Source organism: Acomys minous (genome assembly GCF_964271855.1).
Source record: "Acomys minous genome assembly, chromosome: 6".
NCBI classification, from domain to species: domain Eukaryota; kingdom Metazoa; phylum Chordata; class Mammalia; order Rodentia; family Muridae; genus Acomys; species Acomys minous.
Window position 1 is genome coordinate 9,905,432 of NC_140487.1, and position 14,032 is coordinate 9,919,463.

The window sequence follows — 14,032 nt, forward strand, 5'->3', positions numbered from 1 at the left end:
TTGCTCTCATTTACAGAAACCAAATAATTAGAGGTTAAAAAGGACTGAACTTTATTTATTTTTTTTCACATCTCTAAGTTACAGCAGGCGAGAGGTCTGGGGAGGGGAAACATCCAAGATGGCAGCTCCAGGGTCTCAGCACCATATCCTCCTGTTACTGCTCACAGCCCATGAACCAGAATTTTAGGTCATGTCCCTACTGTGCTGGCAGATGTGTCCTGCTGTGGTGTAACCATGCTCCCTGTTGAAAGCTAGGCAGTGTGTTACTAAAAAGAATATGAATATCAAGGAAATCAGTAAATTCAGATACAAAACAGACCAGTAAATATGGTGCATCCATTACGTACTTAGTAGGGGGAGGTAATATGCCAAGTGTTTTTACTTATCTTATTTATTCATAATATCCTTACAGGATCAGTAATGTTGTTTCATTTTAAAGAAGTAAGGCAAAGAGAGATTAAACAGGTCTTATGATCAAAAGCAACACACGTTGTCACTGATGAAACCCAAATTACAGATGTGCCTGTGTCTGAGTAAGATCTACTGAAAGTAAAAGGAATAGCGTAAGACAATAAGTAAACAAAAGCTCTGCTGGCTCCCTTAGGCAGCCTTTCAAAAATAGTTCGACTGACTCTTTACACAAGATGTTCCATTAGATTTAAGTTAATGTTTTTGCGAAGCTATGTACCGATAAATCTGGGCTCAGAGTGGGACCCACCTTGTACCATCAGACAGGTAAAGCTTAATCAAGCCTCTCTGTGGGACACTTTCACTTTTCTCTCTTTGCTTTTATGTGTTCCTTTTCCCCCAAAGCATCAAATATTCTCAAGAGGAAGAACTCCAGTTTATGCCTTTACTTAAAAGGAAGCTGAGGGTGTGGCCCCCTGGTTGTTAGGCTGAGAGTATGGCCACTTCCTCTCCCTTATCCATCTCTGTATTAAGCAAGGTTTTGACCAAGGGCTAAATTGTCTCAATCCAAAAACTATGACAAACTTAAAGCTCTTGTCTTAGGGCTACTGTTACTATGATGAAACCCCATGACCAGGAGCATTTTAGGGAGGAAAGGGTTTATTTTATTCCATGTTCCCTATAACAGTTCATCGTCAAAGTCAGTGAGGGCAGGAGCCTGAAGGTAGGAGCTGAGGCAGCCGTCATAGAAGAGTGCTGCTTACTGGCTTGCTCAACCTGCTCTCTTATAAGAATTCGGCACTACCAGCCCAAGAATGGCCCCAGCCACGATGGCCTGGGACCTCCCCTGATAATCACTAATTAAGAAAATGATGCACAGGCTTGCCTATAGCCTGATATTATGGAGACAACTGACCTCCATTTCATCTTGACACAAACACATTACTTTTCAATTAGAACTTTTCCTTTTATAATAATGGTTCTGATCTCTTATTAATCACAGCCAATTCTTCGGCTTCAGCTGACCAGACACCACAGATTCATCACACAAAAGGCCAGGCAGAGTATTTCTTTCACTCTGAAACGTCCCAAACCAGATCTCCATCATCTGTACTGCTTTCAACACTTGCGTCTTCCAAGATCCCACAAAAGAGCTCACTGAGCTCTCAATACTCAATGGCTCTCCTCGCCCAAAGTTCCAAAATCCTTCCACAGTACTCCCTAAAACAACAGGGTCAGGTCTGTCACTGGAATACTACCCACTTCTGGTACCAACTTGTCTTGAATAGGGTTACTATCACTGGAAGCAACTTGGAGAGGGAAGGGCTTATTTCACCTACAGTTCTGTACAGCAGTTCTTCATCAAAAGCAGCAAAGTCAGGAAGATGGAGTCAGGAGCTGATGCAGCAGTCATGAAGGAGTGCTGCTTTCTTAAAACCCAGCATTATCAGCCCAGGAATGGCCCCATCCACAGTGGTAGGGCTCTCCCCCAAGAATTGCTAATGTTAAAAATGCCATACAGGGTTGCCTACAGCCTGGTCTTATGGAAGCATTTTCTTAATTGATGTTTCCTTCTCTCAGAGGACTCTAGCTTGTGTCAAGTTGACACAACACTGGCAAGCACACTTTATTTTGTAACACTTCCTTCCATTAAACAGAAAAGTGCTCCAGTGAGCTGACCGGGAAGTAGGATTCTGTAAACATAGAAGAACTAAAGCAAGGGCAAGAGGATTGCTGTAAGTCCGAGGGGCAGCCTAGCCTACAAAAGTGAGACCCTCTTGCAGAAAAGCAAGCAAACAAAACCAAAACAGGACTGACTTTTATTTGACATTAGTGAACAATTATGATACTGGCTTTTATAGTTTCAGTAAACTAATACTGTATTATACACTCTGTGACTTTGCACATATAAATTGTAATGTCTCTTGTGTTCCTTTTACTCCATTATAAATAGGAAACTCAAAAAATTGGTACAAATCACAAAATACAAAGGAATCCAGTTTTTTCTTTTTAACATCCCAAATGCAGACCTCTAGATAATTACATACATTCTAACCCCATTGGTAGGTCTTCTCAAATTCCAATAATTCTCAAAATTATCAATTATTATTATTAGTTTTTGTGTTTTTCTCATCAAATAATGTAGAGTTGCTTGGCTACTATTTCAAACATGTGCCTCAAATACCTGGGAGTGACTTTTGAGACTGGTGATAGAAGTTCAGGAGAAGTTTATGTGAATACATTGACTGTAACAGGCACTCATGCCTCAAAGATAGTAAATAACTTCTTTGAAATTGTGTGTCACCATGAAATTCCTAGCTGTGAAGCATGTAATTTTAAGTGACAGCTATCCCAATTTTATTGACACAGTAGAGTCCTTTTATTTTTCCAATCTTTTCTGCAGTCAATGTCTCAGCATAGCTGACCTGAAACTGTCTCTGTACAGCGTGTCTTACCCAGACTGTGGATGACAAGTGGGACACCCAACAAAAGTTGAGGTTATATTGCTTTAAAATACCACAAATCTGAAGACACATTTCAGTTGCCACGTGTACAGTAATGGAGCTCTTGTGTTGATTTCCATTATGTGGGAAAACACTGTCGAGGGGAAAAAATGAAATAATGGACAGGCCATCGTTGAGGATGCATGTTTCCAGAATCACTGTGCTTTACAAAGCTCAGATTGACATGTGATGTGCGACCCCAACAGGATGTGAAGACACAAGGGTAAATCGGATTAGTATCAATTATGATAATGAGGCCACTGTCCCTTTACTAATAACTAAAAGTGTCACACTGTAGCAGAATAATTCTGGTGACTGGCTGAGGCTATAATTTTGGAAGCTGAATTTAATTTCATTTTTCAAACAGATTTCCTTTCGACACAAAACCCTTTCTACCACCAGCCCCATCCAAAACAGTATTAGTTTTACCAACCAGTCTTTCTAGATGTAGTGCCCTCTGCTGGAAGAATGGGGCATAATTTTACATTATCCCTAAGAGTTTGACATTTGGAAAAATGTGTTATAACTCTGAAATGGATGAATTGTCCCCTTGACAAAGCTTTTCATGTGGTCACCAATCTCAGTGAACTGTCTATAATTTGCTTCAGTAATTAATTTTTGGTTGATTGCAAATGATAATCCTTATACCTATACATCATTGTTCAAAGGAATTGGCGATATTTGAAATGTAAAGAGATCATAATTGCAAAGTATGTGGTAAAATACAAGTGACCAGGAATTTTGTACATTTTGTACAGTAAACTTGTTTGTTTATATTTTATGGTACCTCATGGGGGGTATTATAAAGCATACACATAAAGAGTTTACTGCTAGTAAAAGGTTCTTTCAATAAGTTTTAAGTTGCTTATGTGTGTATGTTGTATATGTGAAAACAGATGAGGTGTCAGCATTGATGATAGCTTATCTTGCTTATCTCTGAAGCTGGGTGTTTTGCTGTTGTATGATTTCAGAATCAGCCTTCAGGAAGTGTAGACAGCTTGACAGGAGAGCTGTAATGAATAGAGCACTGTTGTTTTCAGATTAAATTACAAGGCCAGCTGAAAATCTCAGGGGGTGGTATGTTTAGTAAGTCCTGAAAATCTGTATCTCATTTCACTGTGTGACACAATCCATTCCTTGTGATAGAGACCCTGTTCATCAGATCATAGTGATTTGGGATTCATTTGGAGGTCTGGAGAGCTCTGGTTTAGAAGTGCACCTGGACAACTGTATCTGGCACACAAGTTATCACTAAGGTGTGTTTTGAAAAGAGACAGAACCTCAGAAAAACAGAAGTGAGGTCTTCACTAGGGAGAACCTTAGACTTCCATGTTGCCTTTGGAGTGTGAGGGCTCACTTCTCTGCCATTTCCCTGAAAATAACTAGGAAGCACCCCTTCTGTGCATCATCCTGATGATTCAAATCGACGAGATTGACACCAGAAAATAAATTGAGCAGTTAGGCTCCACTTTTGCTGCAGGATGAAAGTCTCCTCTACTCTGTCAGTGTTAATCTTTCCATATCCATTAGGAGATGTAGAGACATCTGGGCAAGAAGCTGATGAAGATTGCTGAGACCTTGCTGAGCCCCGAGAGGTGCATTGCTCATGATCACTTTTGTTGGGGCTGCAGAGGACCAGTTGCAGTCATCCTTGTGTGCTAATCTGTCTTGTTGGGCAGCAGGATCCTGCGACCAATGTTGGATCCCATCATTTGATCAATGATTATAGGCATGAGTCAGGCATCCACCCAGTGACCTAAGGGACTTCAGCCAGCAAACTGTGTCCAGCAGTGGCCTCCACTTCTTGTGTCATTGTAACAAATTACACATGTTTTTTACAGTATTTAAACAATAAAATGTGAGTGCCGTACCTGTAGAAGAATACTGCCATTCTGTAGATGCTGCTTTGACAAATGTCATAGACTAGATGGCTTACCATAGAGATTTATAGTCAAACTTCTGGAAGACAGGATGCTCAAGACCAAGGCAGCAGCACATACAATGAGGTGAAGTTCTGTCTCCTGGCTGTAGATAGCATCTTCTTACTGTGTCCTAATAAGGTTGGCAGGGCAAGGGGTTTGCTCTGCTGCTTCTCATGAGAGTGCTGAGACCTCTTGTCATAATTAGGGCTACTATTGCCACAATGACCAAACACAAGTTCAGGAGGAAAGGGTTTAGTTTGCTTCCACTTCCATGCTACTGTTTGGCATTGAAGGAAGTCAAGGCAAGAACTCAAACAGGGCAGGAACTTGGAACCAGGAACTGCTGCAGAGGCCATGGGGGAATGATGCTCACTAGCTTGTTCCTTATGGCTTGCTCAGTCTGCTTTTTTATATAACCCCAGACCACCAGCCCAGGGATACCACCACCCACAATGAGCTGGGCCCTCCCACATAAATCCCTAACTAAGAAATTGCCCTACAGGTTTGCCTAGAGCGTGACCTTATGCAGGCATTTTCTCAACTGAAATTTTCTTCACAAGGAGACTAGTGGAGGCAAAAAAAAAAAAATCCAGGTGGAAAAGGGGAGGGTTCTGCAGACACTGATGCACCAACCAAGGACCATGCATGGTGTGGACCTAGATCCTCTTCTCATATGTAGTAGACAGGCAGCACAGTCTCCTTGTGGGTCCCATAATATGGGGAGTAGGGACGACTTCTGACATGGACTCTGGTGTCCACTCCTGGATCACTTCCCCCTGGTGGGGCAGCCTTGCCAGGCCACAGAGGAAGAGGACACAGGCAGTCCAGACGAGACTTGATATGCTTAGGTCAGATGTTAGGGGAGAGGACTTTCTGAGGACCACGGGAGGAGGGGGTGAGAGAGAGACGGAGGGGACTTCAGTTGGAATATAAAGTGAACAAATTAAAAAATAATCAAAATAAATGATTTTTTAAAAAAGAATGAATGAAATTCCCTCCCCTCAAATGACTCTAGCTTACGTTAAATTGACATAAAACCCAGCTAGCCCACCTCTCAAGGACACCATTTCTTCATTCTATCACCTTAGTTCCTGTCAGAATTTCTACATATGAAAGAGAGGGGGCAAGTAACGACCCTAGCCACAGAAAAACCAGACCCAAACAAGTGAACAATTCTCTAGCATACAAAGAGATAAAACTGTGAAATCAATACAAGAAACTTGAGGCAAAACCTGGCCTAGGATGAATAAGAACGGTGTTGGGAAGAAGCTGGGCGAAGTAAGGAGCTAAACAAGTAACTGAAGATGTCGTGGTGTAAGTCTGTCCTCAGGCCAGCACAGAGTGAAACTGAGACAGGGAATATTCAGCGTGGCATAAGACCATCACAAGGAGCTCTCTCAACACGCCAGCCAGAAAGTCAGAGGTATAGTGAGGGCATAAGATGACAGATGCACTCACGAAGAACCGAGAGTAGTGCAGTAGATCATCCTTAGAAATATAGAAAACCAGTCGATATTACAAAAACACAATGGAAAAAATTTCCTAAGCTAGCACCCCCCCCAAAAGGCCCAACTTCACAGAGTCTATTTAACATTGAGATTAAGAGGCCATAGCTAGATAAATTTCTTCAACATTTTAATAACAGATATAATCCTATATATTTTTAAGGAGTCTGTACCCATAAATACAAGCGAAAACAATTATTTCTCAGTAATATTTTTCAATTATAATTTATTACCAAGGATTCTTGTGATACCCTAACACTGCAGCCTAAACACTGAACCTTAGCTCTACTTTCCAGAATATTCTTGTTCCTGGAGAAGTTCCTGCTTCAGTCTTGGCTTTTGCCTGCATACCTGCCATTGGCTTCATAGGTCACAAATACCACAGAAAACAGCCTTGCCACTGCTGTGTTCATTCTATGTTTTTTAGAACCTTACATTCCCTGGGCAGCTATAGTTATGATTGTACCTCATATAGGTATCAGTAAGTTCATACTAAAGCCTTGCCGGTAACAGAACACTGTTTAACTTCAGAGAAAATTCACCCGTGACTATGGGAAACATTGTCTTTCATACCTTAACACCCAGTCCTAAGCTCACCATCAGGAGACCTCTGATGAAGGAGCCTCTTTAGCTCATAGTGTAACAATTGGCAGGCAACCGTTTGCACACCCCCTACCCTGGACATATTCCTGTAGCTTCTGTGAGTTCATCTTAGTTTCCTGGGGAAGGGGAGACACAGTTCAAGTTTAAAAGGACTTCACATGTCTAGTAAACAGTGCTATTCTCCTATAACTTTATTCTTTTGGATCCCTGAGGATAATTGGGAACTCTGTCCTTATCTACCATTCTTTCCCTTGTCAAACTAGCATCTTCATCCAGGATTTTTATTTGTTTGGAACAGGTTGAACAATATCATAATGTCATTTTCCATGGCCCAGAAGGAAGCTTGCAAGACTACATAGCATACCAGCTTGCCCTCTGCATGAAGGTATTGTATTGACTATTTTCATACCGTTTCATCTCCTTTGAAAACTGGGATGAGTAGAAAACTAATATTCCTATTTCGTGACCACAGCACAGACAGATGGCTGCAGGATTCCCCTGTGAAATTGTGAGAGCCGAAGTGGATCCAGGTTTCTCCAAGGAACAGCTAGTAGACGTGTTTGTCAGTAATGGTAAGACCCTTTCAGAAGCCCGCTTCTGACAGCTTGAAGGCCTGTCCTTTGCTGAAGCCATCCCAAGGAAATCATCTTTACAATTATTGAACTTTTTAGTTATTCATTAGCTATGGAGGCGAACCCTGGGAGCCCAAGTGAACACGTGCAAAAACTGTTTCTGTGTATGCCTTTGTATTAGTTGGTCATCCTGAATTTTATTCTTTATTTTCATAGCCCACTCATTGTTCTGAGCATGCAATGCAGCTGTCAGCAGAGGTACAACAAGAGAAGAGGGGGTGCAAGCAGATCCCCTTGGAAGGGCTGCATATCACGTTTTGGCCTTGCTTAGAATTGGTGCTGCATATCGATAAAAATGAAATAGATTGAGGTTTAGTAAATCTTGCCATTCACACATTTCCAGTAATGATGTACTCATTATTCTCATTCCAAGAGTAAACTTTTGTCTTCAGCTGGCCGTTAGTGTGCAATTGATTAGCATTTTGGCAAACGCATCACAGTGAACTCATTTGACCTCTACAGCAGTCCTCTGCCATCGTTGTCACTGTATCCCCACACATAGGGTAGCAGAGCCACACGAACACATTTATTACTATAAATTATTCATGAGGTCTTTTACAGCTTGACGCCCCAAGTTTCACCACAGGTGAAGATGGCATACCCTGAATGGCACGCTGTGAAACAAGGCTGAACTAGATTCAACTCTAGTTCCAAGAGGGTCTAGAAACAGACCTACTTGGGGGAGACATTGTAAGATTCAAAAAGGATGAGTTTAGACATTCTACATATGAGTAGAGAGGGCTTGTCTTTGGACTGTGATGAATGGGGTTACTTTGTGGTCCAGGGCTCACCCATAGACCAAGCTTAAGAAGACAAAAATCACCTTCAGATTCTAAGTCATGAAATAAATGACTTGGGAGAACAACTGAGGATAATTTAAGCCTTGAAGTATACTTTGGAAGTAGGAAAATCTCTTAGAATCTTAATGTCTGCCTGCCTCACAGGCAGGAAATAAATGCAGAAAGCTATTTTCCTTCATGCTATCTCAATGGTAGCTAACATTTATTAATGTTTACTCTGGCGCGCCCTATTTTAAAGCCTGTCTTTGTGGCTGACAGCTCTCTGATAGACCACTCAGTGTCCCTGGTTGGTCCTCCTGAAAGCACTTGGCATGATGTTACATGTTTTACCCAGTGATGCTGCAGCAAGCACGGAGACTAGGACTCAAACTCAAGCAGTCAGATTGGAGCTTAGCCTTCCTCAGTCCCAGCTGTGGCTCTTTAAAAGCTCCCATGTGCTAGCCAGCCATTTCTGCTTTAACTCTTTAACAAAAGTTCCCGACAGCTTTTCAGCTTTCGGGGCTGTGCCATATCAAGGTTAAAAATGTGAAATGTTTTGTTCTCACCCAGACAGGGTAGATGGTCAAGTACAGACTAAACTCTGTTCTAAACATAGACATCTAAGAAGGCTGGAAAGCAGAGAGTAAGGCATAAAGGGTGCAAAGGGGACCAACTTCACATGCAGAATCGATGTTTGCCATTGCCTTATAAAGAACTCTCCCAGTTTGGAAACTCGGAGAGAATGCCCCCTGTCTTAAAATCAGCTTTCCCTGGAGGGGTTCTCTGACCCTTCTTGGGTGAGATTATCCTCTAGGAAACATATGTACAGTTTATTTCTGTCACTGCACCTTAACCTAACTATGGCGTTAGCAGTAGGAGAACCCTTGGGGCTTTGGCCTTGCACTCTGTGTTACATCGTAACCTTGAAAGCTCCTTCTGTGCCTTGTACTCTTCCATATGCTTGAGTGACTGGGTGTCTGTCCTTTTGCAGGAGATAGCACTGGTAAGAAAAAGGAGGGGAAAAAGAACACCTTTTTCCTGTTCAGGAATATTTGCTTGAAATGGAGGTAGAAGTTTGAACAGATCGGACAGGAAATAATAAGCCATAAGATAGAGGTCTTTGACTTTGAAAAATGCAGTATTTGGGAGTTTTGTTTTGCTTACTGTGGTGCTTGGGATCAAACCCAGCACCTGATGCTGCTGGGTAAGAGTGATGCCACAAGCCCCAAGGTGGAGATTTTGAACAATATTCTTGAGTAAATAAGTAAGGAGAGAGATCCACCTTCACTCTAAATTCACTTGAAGAAAAAAGACTAGGAAAGATTGCATTATCTCTGAATACAGAAGAAAAGTACACGTTTATCTCAGTGATTTATAAGGATCAGTATTTTCCTTCAGTTTTTAATAGCAAAGAAAGAGCAGAATAATGCTGTTTGCCTGCAGCGCCGTTGTCTACAGTGACCTATCTGTAGCCTGAGCCCTTAAGGTCCCTCACTTGCCTTCCTCTCCCTGCCTCTAAATTCTGTCAAATCTGCTCCCTCCTCCTCCTCCTCCTCCTCCTCCTCCTCCTGCTGCTGCTGCTGCTGCTGCTGCTGCTGCTGCTGCTGCTGCTGTTGCTGTTCCTGCTGCCGCTCTCTAGCTGCCCCTCCCTGCCCCACCACTTCTTGTCCAAGTGGCTCTAAGGCCCCCTCAGCCATTCTTATTTCGCCTTTTCTTGCTTCTTCAGCAAATCCCCCTCAGTGGCTCTTGGAGGATCACTCCAGGAGACAAAAGCTTTCATAAATGTTCCCTGATAGTACACTCCAAATATTCCAGAATAAAAGTTAACGTTCTTAGAGTATTACGTCAGGAACATTGCGGTCTAGCTTGCCGTCCTGCGCCTACTTCTCTACGTGCCTAAAACCTCCTCCACCACTCTCATTCTTTTGTTGGGACCCAGTGCTGTTCACTAGCGAGCAGAAAAGAGGTGGTGTGGAGTGCACCTCAGCAGAACAGGTGGGAATACGATGGCTTCAGAACAGTCCAAGGCATGCCCAGTGAGCCCCAAGAAGGAGTCATGGGTCTGTGGGTAGCTGTGCTTTCTTCATGTAGAAAGAGTTAGCCAGGAATGATCGTTTGGTAAAGGGGTAATGGAAGGCCTCAGTGAAGGAAAGGCAGATCCCTGTAGCCAAAGGGGCTCCCTAGCCTCTTGTACCCTAGCATTCAGAATAATGAGGGATAGGGCTTGTCTGTCAAGACTGGACTCTTGCCCTTTTTTCAAGAAGATCAGGGTGCAGGCTATGCATGGTCCTTGGTTGGTGCTTCAGACACCACAGGCCCCACTGGGCCCTGGTTAGTTGGCTCTGATAGTCTTCTTATGGAGCTCTTGTCACTGGACCTAGGTCCTCTACATGGATGTAGCCGATGGGCAGCTCAGGCTTCATGTGGGTCCACTAGTAAGGGGAGAGGGGGCTGACTCTGACAGTAGATGCTGTTATCTGATTTTTGATCACTTCCCTCTGATAAGACTGTCGTGCCATGCCACAGGGGAAGAGGACAAACTCAGTCCTGATGCAATTTGATGAGCTGGGGTGGATGGGTGGGGCTCCCCTTTTCTGTGGAATAGGGGAAGAGGGGTGGGGGAGGGAGGGTGGGACTGGGAAGAGAGGAGGAAAGGGGCTACAACCAGGATGTAAAGTGAATCAATAGATTAATTAAAAAAAAAAAAGAGGAAGTTATCAGATGGCGTTGTAGAAAAACACACAGATCTGGAATGTTCTGTGTGCAAATGAGTCTTAACCTTTTTCAAAGATGAGACAAACCCCTTATGTTAGACCAGCGTTGTGATGTTGAGTTTTATCTTCCACCAAGAATAGCATGTATTTGTTCTTGTCTATACGTCTAAGGGGTAAAGTGTGAAAGGAGCCACAAAGACTGTATAAAAGAACAAAACAGCCCAGGAAGCAAGAGGAGCAGAAGATGGATAAATTTAGCTTTAAGAATCCAAAACCTACTTGAGGAGTGAAAACGAAGTGGAGCCAGTGAGGGAAAGAGTAAGAACAAAAGCACACCAGGAAGAACAAGGGAGCTTGTGGAGGAGTGTGAACCGCTTTGTGCTCTTGGAGTTCAAGATGACATTTTCCTTCTCACTTTATCCTTTGTGAGAGCCACATCACATGACATTGTTGTTTGGCTAGGAGGGTGTCAATACATATGCGATTGGCTGAGGCTCCTCTGCAGTACAAGGGGTAAATGAAGCTGGGTCATCAAGACAAATGATGCATTAAATTACATGTGACACAATGTGGAGGAAAAAGAAAAATCTAAACAGTAGGACAACATTTTCAAATAACACTTTGAAATCCTTGGAGAAATTTCATGTTTAGAAGTTTAAAAAAAAAAAGGCTGGAATTACTATAGTAATGGTAGATGAATATGCTAGTTAAAGACTCCAGAAATGAATTTACCTCACTGGGCCCTGCATTGCTGGAGGCTTTTGGAAGGCTTCTCTGCACTCACTCCCAGAGTATTGTCTCTGCAGAGACTGGAGGTGGGCAGTGTATAAAAGGGGTTATTTTCAGTTCCCAAAGGGGTGACCATAAACTTGAGGTTTCCCTACACTTGTGGCATGTTAACTATTTTTAGACCAAGGAGTGTTGAATCACTATATCAACCATATAGGATTTTAACAGGAGACTCTACAGACCTGAGATTTAGCTGTGAACATAAGTGTCTAGTTGGGATGGCCAATCTCCACAGGAGAAAAACAGGGACAGATCACTCTGTCTGGGGGGGAGGGGAGGGTGGAAAGAATAGTTTCAGAAATGAGCTTCAAAGTAGCATAGAGCAAAGAGGTCTCAAAGAGCTGTGTTTTAAAGAGCTGTGCTTCATGATAAAAGAAGTCCATAGTCAGGAATAAGATGAGGTGAGTGGCTTTCATGTCTCCAGAAATCTGTCATGCTGGAAAAGAACTTAAAACGTAAAATTTGGTAATGAGTTCTCACTTATGTGATTTTTAAAAAACATTTTGATATGCTAAATAACCTGAACTAGATACTCGCTGTTTGTCAAGGAAACTAAAGCTTACTTTTGCACATGCTAGCCTAAGAAAAGCATTCACAGAGAGCAGTGGTTGACACCGAAGGACTAAGGCCATGAGGCCAGCAGGGTTAAAGATGCTATTCACCAATGATACCCTCCCTCCTTGATCCTCGGTTCTTGACCCTCCATTGGTGCCTCATGACAGACCAAGATAAACACGAATAAGTTCAACAACTAAGGTTGCTAGTTATGAACAGCAATTGCTCATCCCTCCCTTTTCTTCCAGGTACAAACTCTGTCTGCTGTAAGTTAAGTCAGCAATGCCATCTTTCCTAGTGGATCAAGGAAATGAAGGTGTCCTTTCCCACACATCCTCCTGTCCTCTTGCACATCTACAAGTTCAGTTGATGTTATAGCCAGTGTGCTTCCTTGTCCTTACTCCCTCTTTACCTTTCTCCCACCAACGCTGCTTCCCCACTTCAGAAACATCAGACCTTACACATACCGTCACCACATTCCCTTCCCCAGAACATGACTGCTCATATGCTCTCTGCCTCCATTAACTGTGCAGCCTCTACTTTAATTTGAAGTTCAAGGTTGTCTTTGGCGTTTCCTCTCTGCCTGTGTCTGAAGGTGGAGTGCAGGCATACTGTCTTGTCTCATGATGACTTTCTACTTTACAGAAGTATGTCTCCCTGGTTTATCTACTTGGTCAAGGCTCTTCTCACCTCTTGCCTTCAGCACAGCAGTTAGACCTCCTGGGTTTTTTGTTTTGTTTTGTTTCTTTTCTGTTTATTTTTTTCCTGTAAATCTTATCACACTGAGTGAGATCTCAGAGCAGGAGGCAAATCTTCTTTATCCCCTCCCTTAAGCATTTCCACCAACCTTCAGCAGTGGGGGTGAACTCCCTCACAACTCATTTCATGTCACCCACATCGCATTTCTGTCACCACTGTTTGGGTAGTGCAACACATCTTGGCCTTAGCAGTACTTCCTTGTCACAGGGAAGTTGTACGAAATGGCAGGGCCCAGCACATCTCTATTAAATCAACACTACTGATAATGCAAGGGGTGGATCCCAGGTGATTTTCCCATGAGCACAGAGTGAAGCTGCAGCCTCTGCTGTGTGGCTGCTGACCACAGAGGTGAGGCGGCTGCTTGAGCCCACTGAATTAGTATGGCGCCTTTAGCTCTGAGCTCAGCACCAACGAGCTTTCTCTTACGTCTCTCCCAAGGTTGATTTGATGCACAGTCCCTTCTAGGGCTAAGCTGTAACCAGCGTCTACTATAGTTATTTTACCAGTGTCCTTCCCTAAACTGAGATGGTCTTCTCCTGTCTGTCCACCTGTTACAGTGCCGGGCCTCACACTAGCCCTCCTTGGGAATGTGTGTCTTCTTGCCCTTCTCCAAGATATAACCAGCACCGGACACATAGCTCCTGCAGCAAGGAGACACTTGGGAGAACATTTGTTGAAATGCAATTCAGGTTTCTTACTGATACATTCTAGCTTTTGCCGCAGTGTTAGAGATGCTTGCCTTAGCTGTACACCTAACACAAATCAGATAAAATCTGGACTTCTTCAGATCGACGTTACAGGAAAAGAAATGTAAGCCATGGGATAGACAGAACTTTTTAAACCTTTAAATAGAAAGGGTTTG

General features: G+C 42.9%; 1 protein-coding gene across 3 annotated transcripts in view; it reads left to right on the forward strand.

The window, feature by feature from the left end:
* CTTNBP2 (cortactin binding protein 2) overlaps positions 1–14,032 on the forward strand; it is a 151,098-nt gene that overhangs the window by 107,714 nt on the left and 29,352 nt on the right. For all 3 annotated transcript variants that reach the window (XM_084786311.1, XM_084786312.1, XM_084786313.1), the window contains 2 exons: positions 7,241–7,327; positions 7,415–7,514. In XM_084786311.1, coding sequence (XP_084642437.1) covers positions 7,241–7,327; positions 7,415–7,514 — 187 coding nt within the window. The remainder of the gene's footprint in view (positions 1–7,240; positions 7,328–7,414; positions 7,515–14,032) is intronic.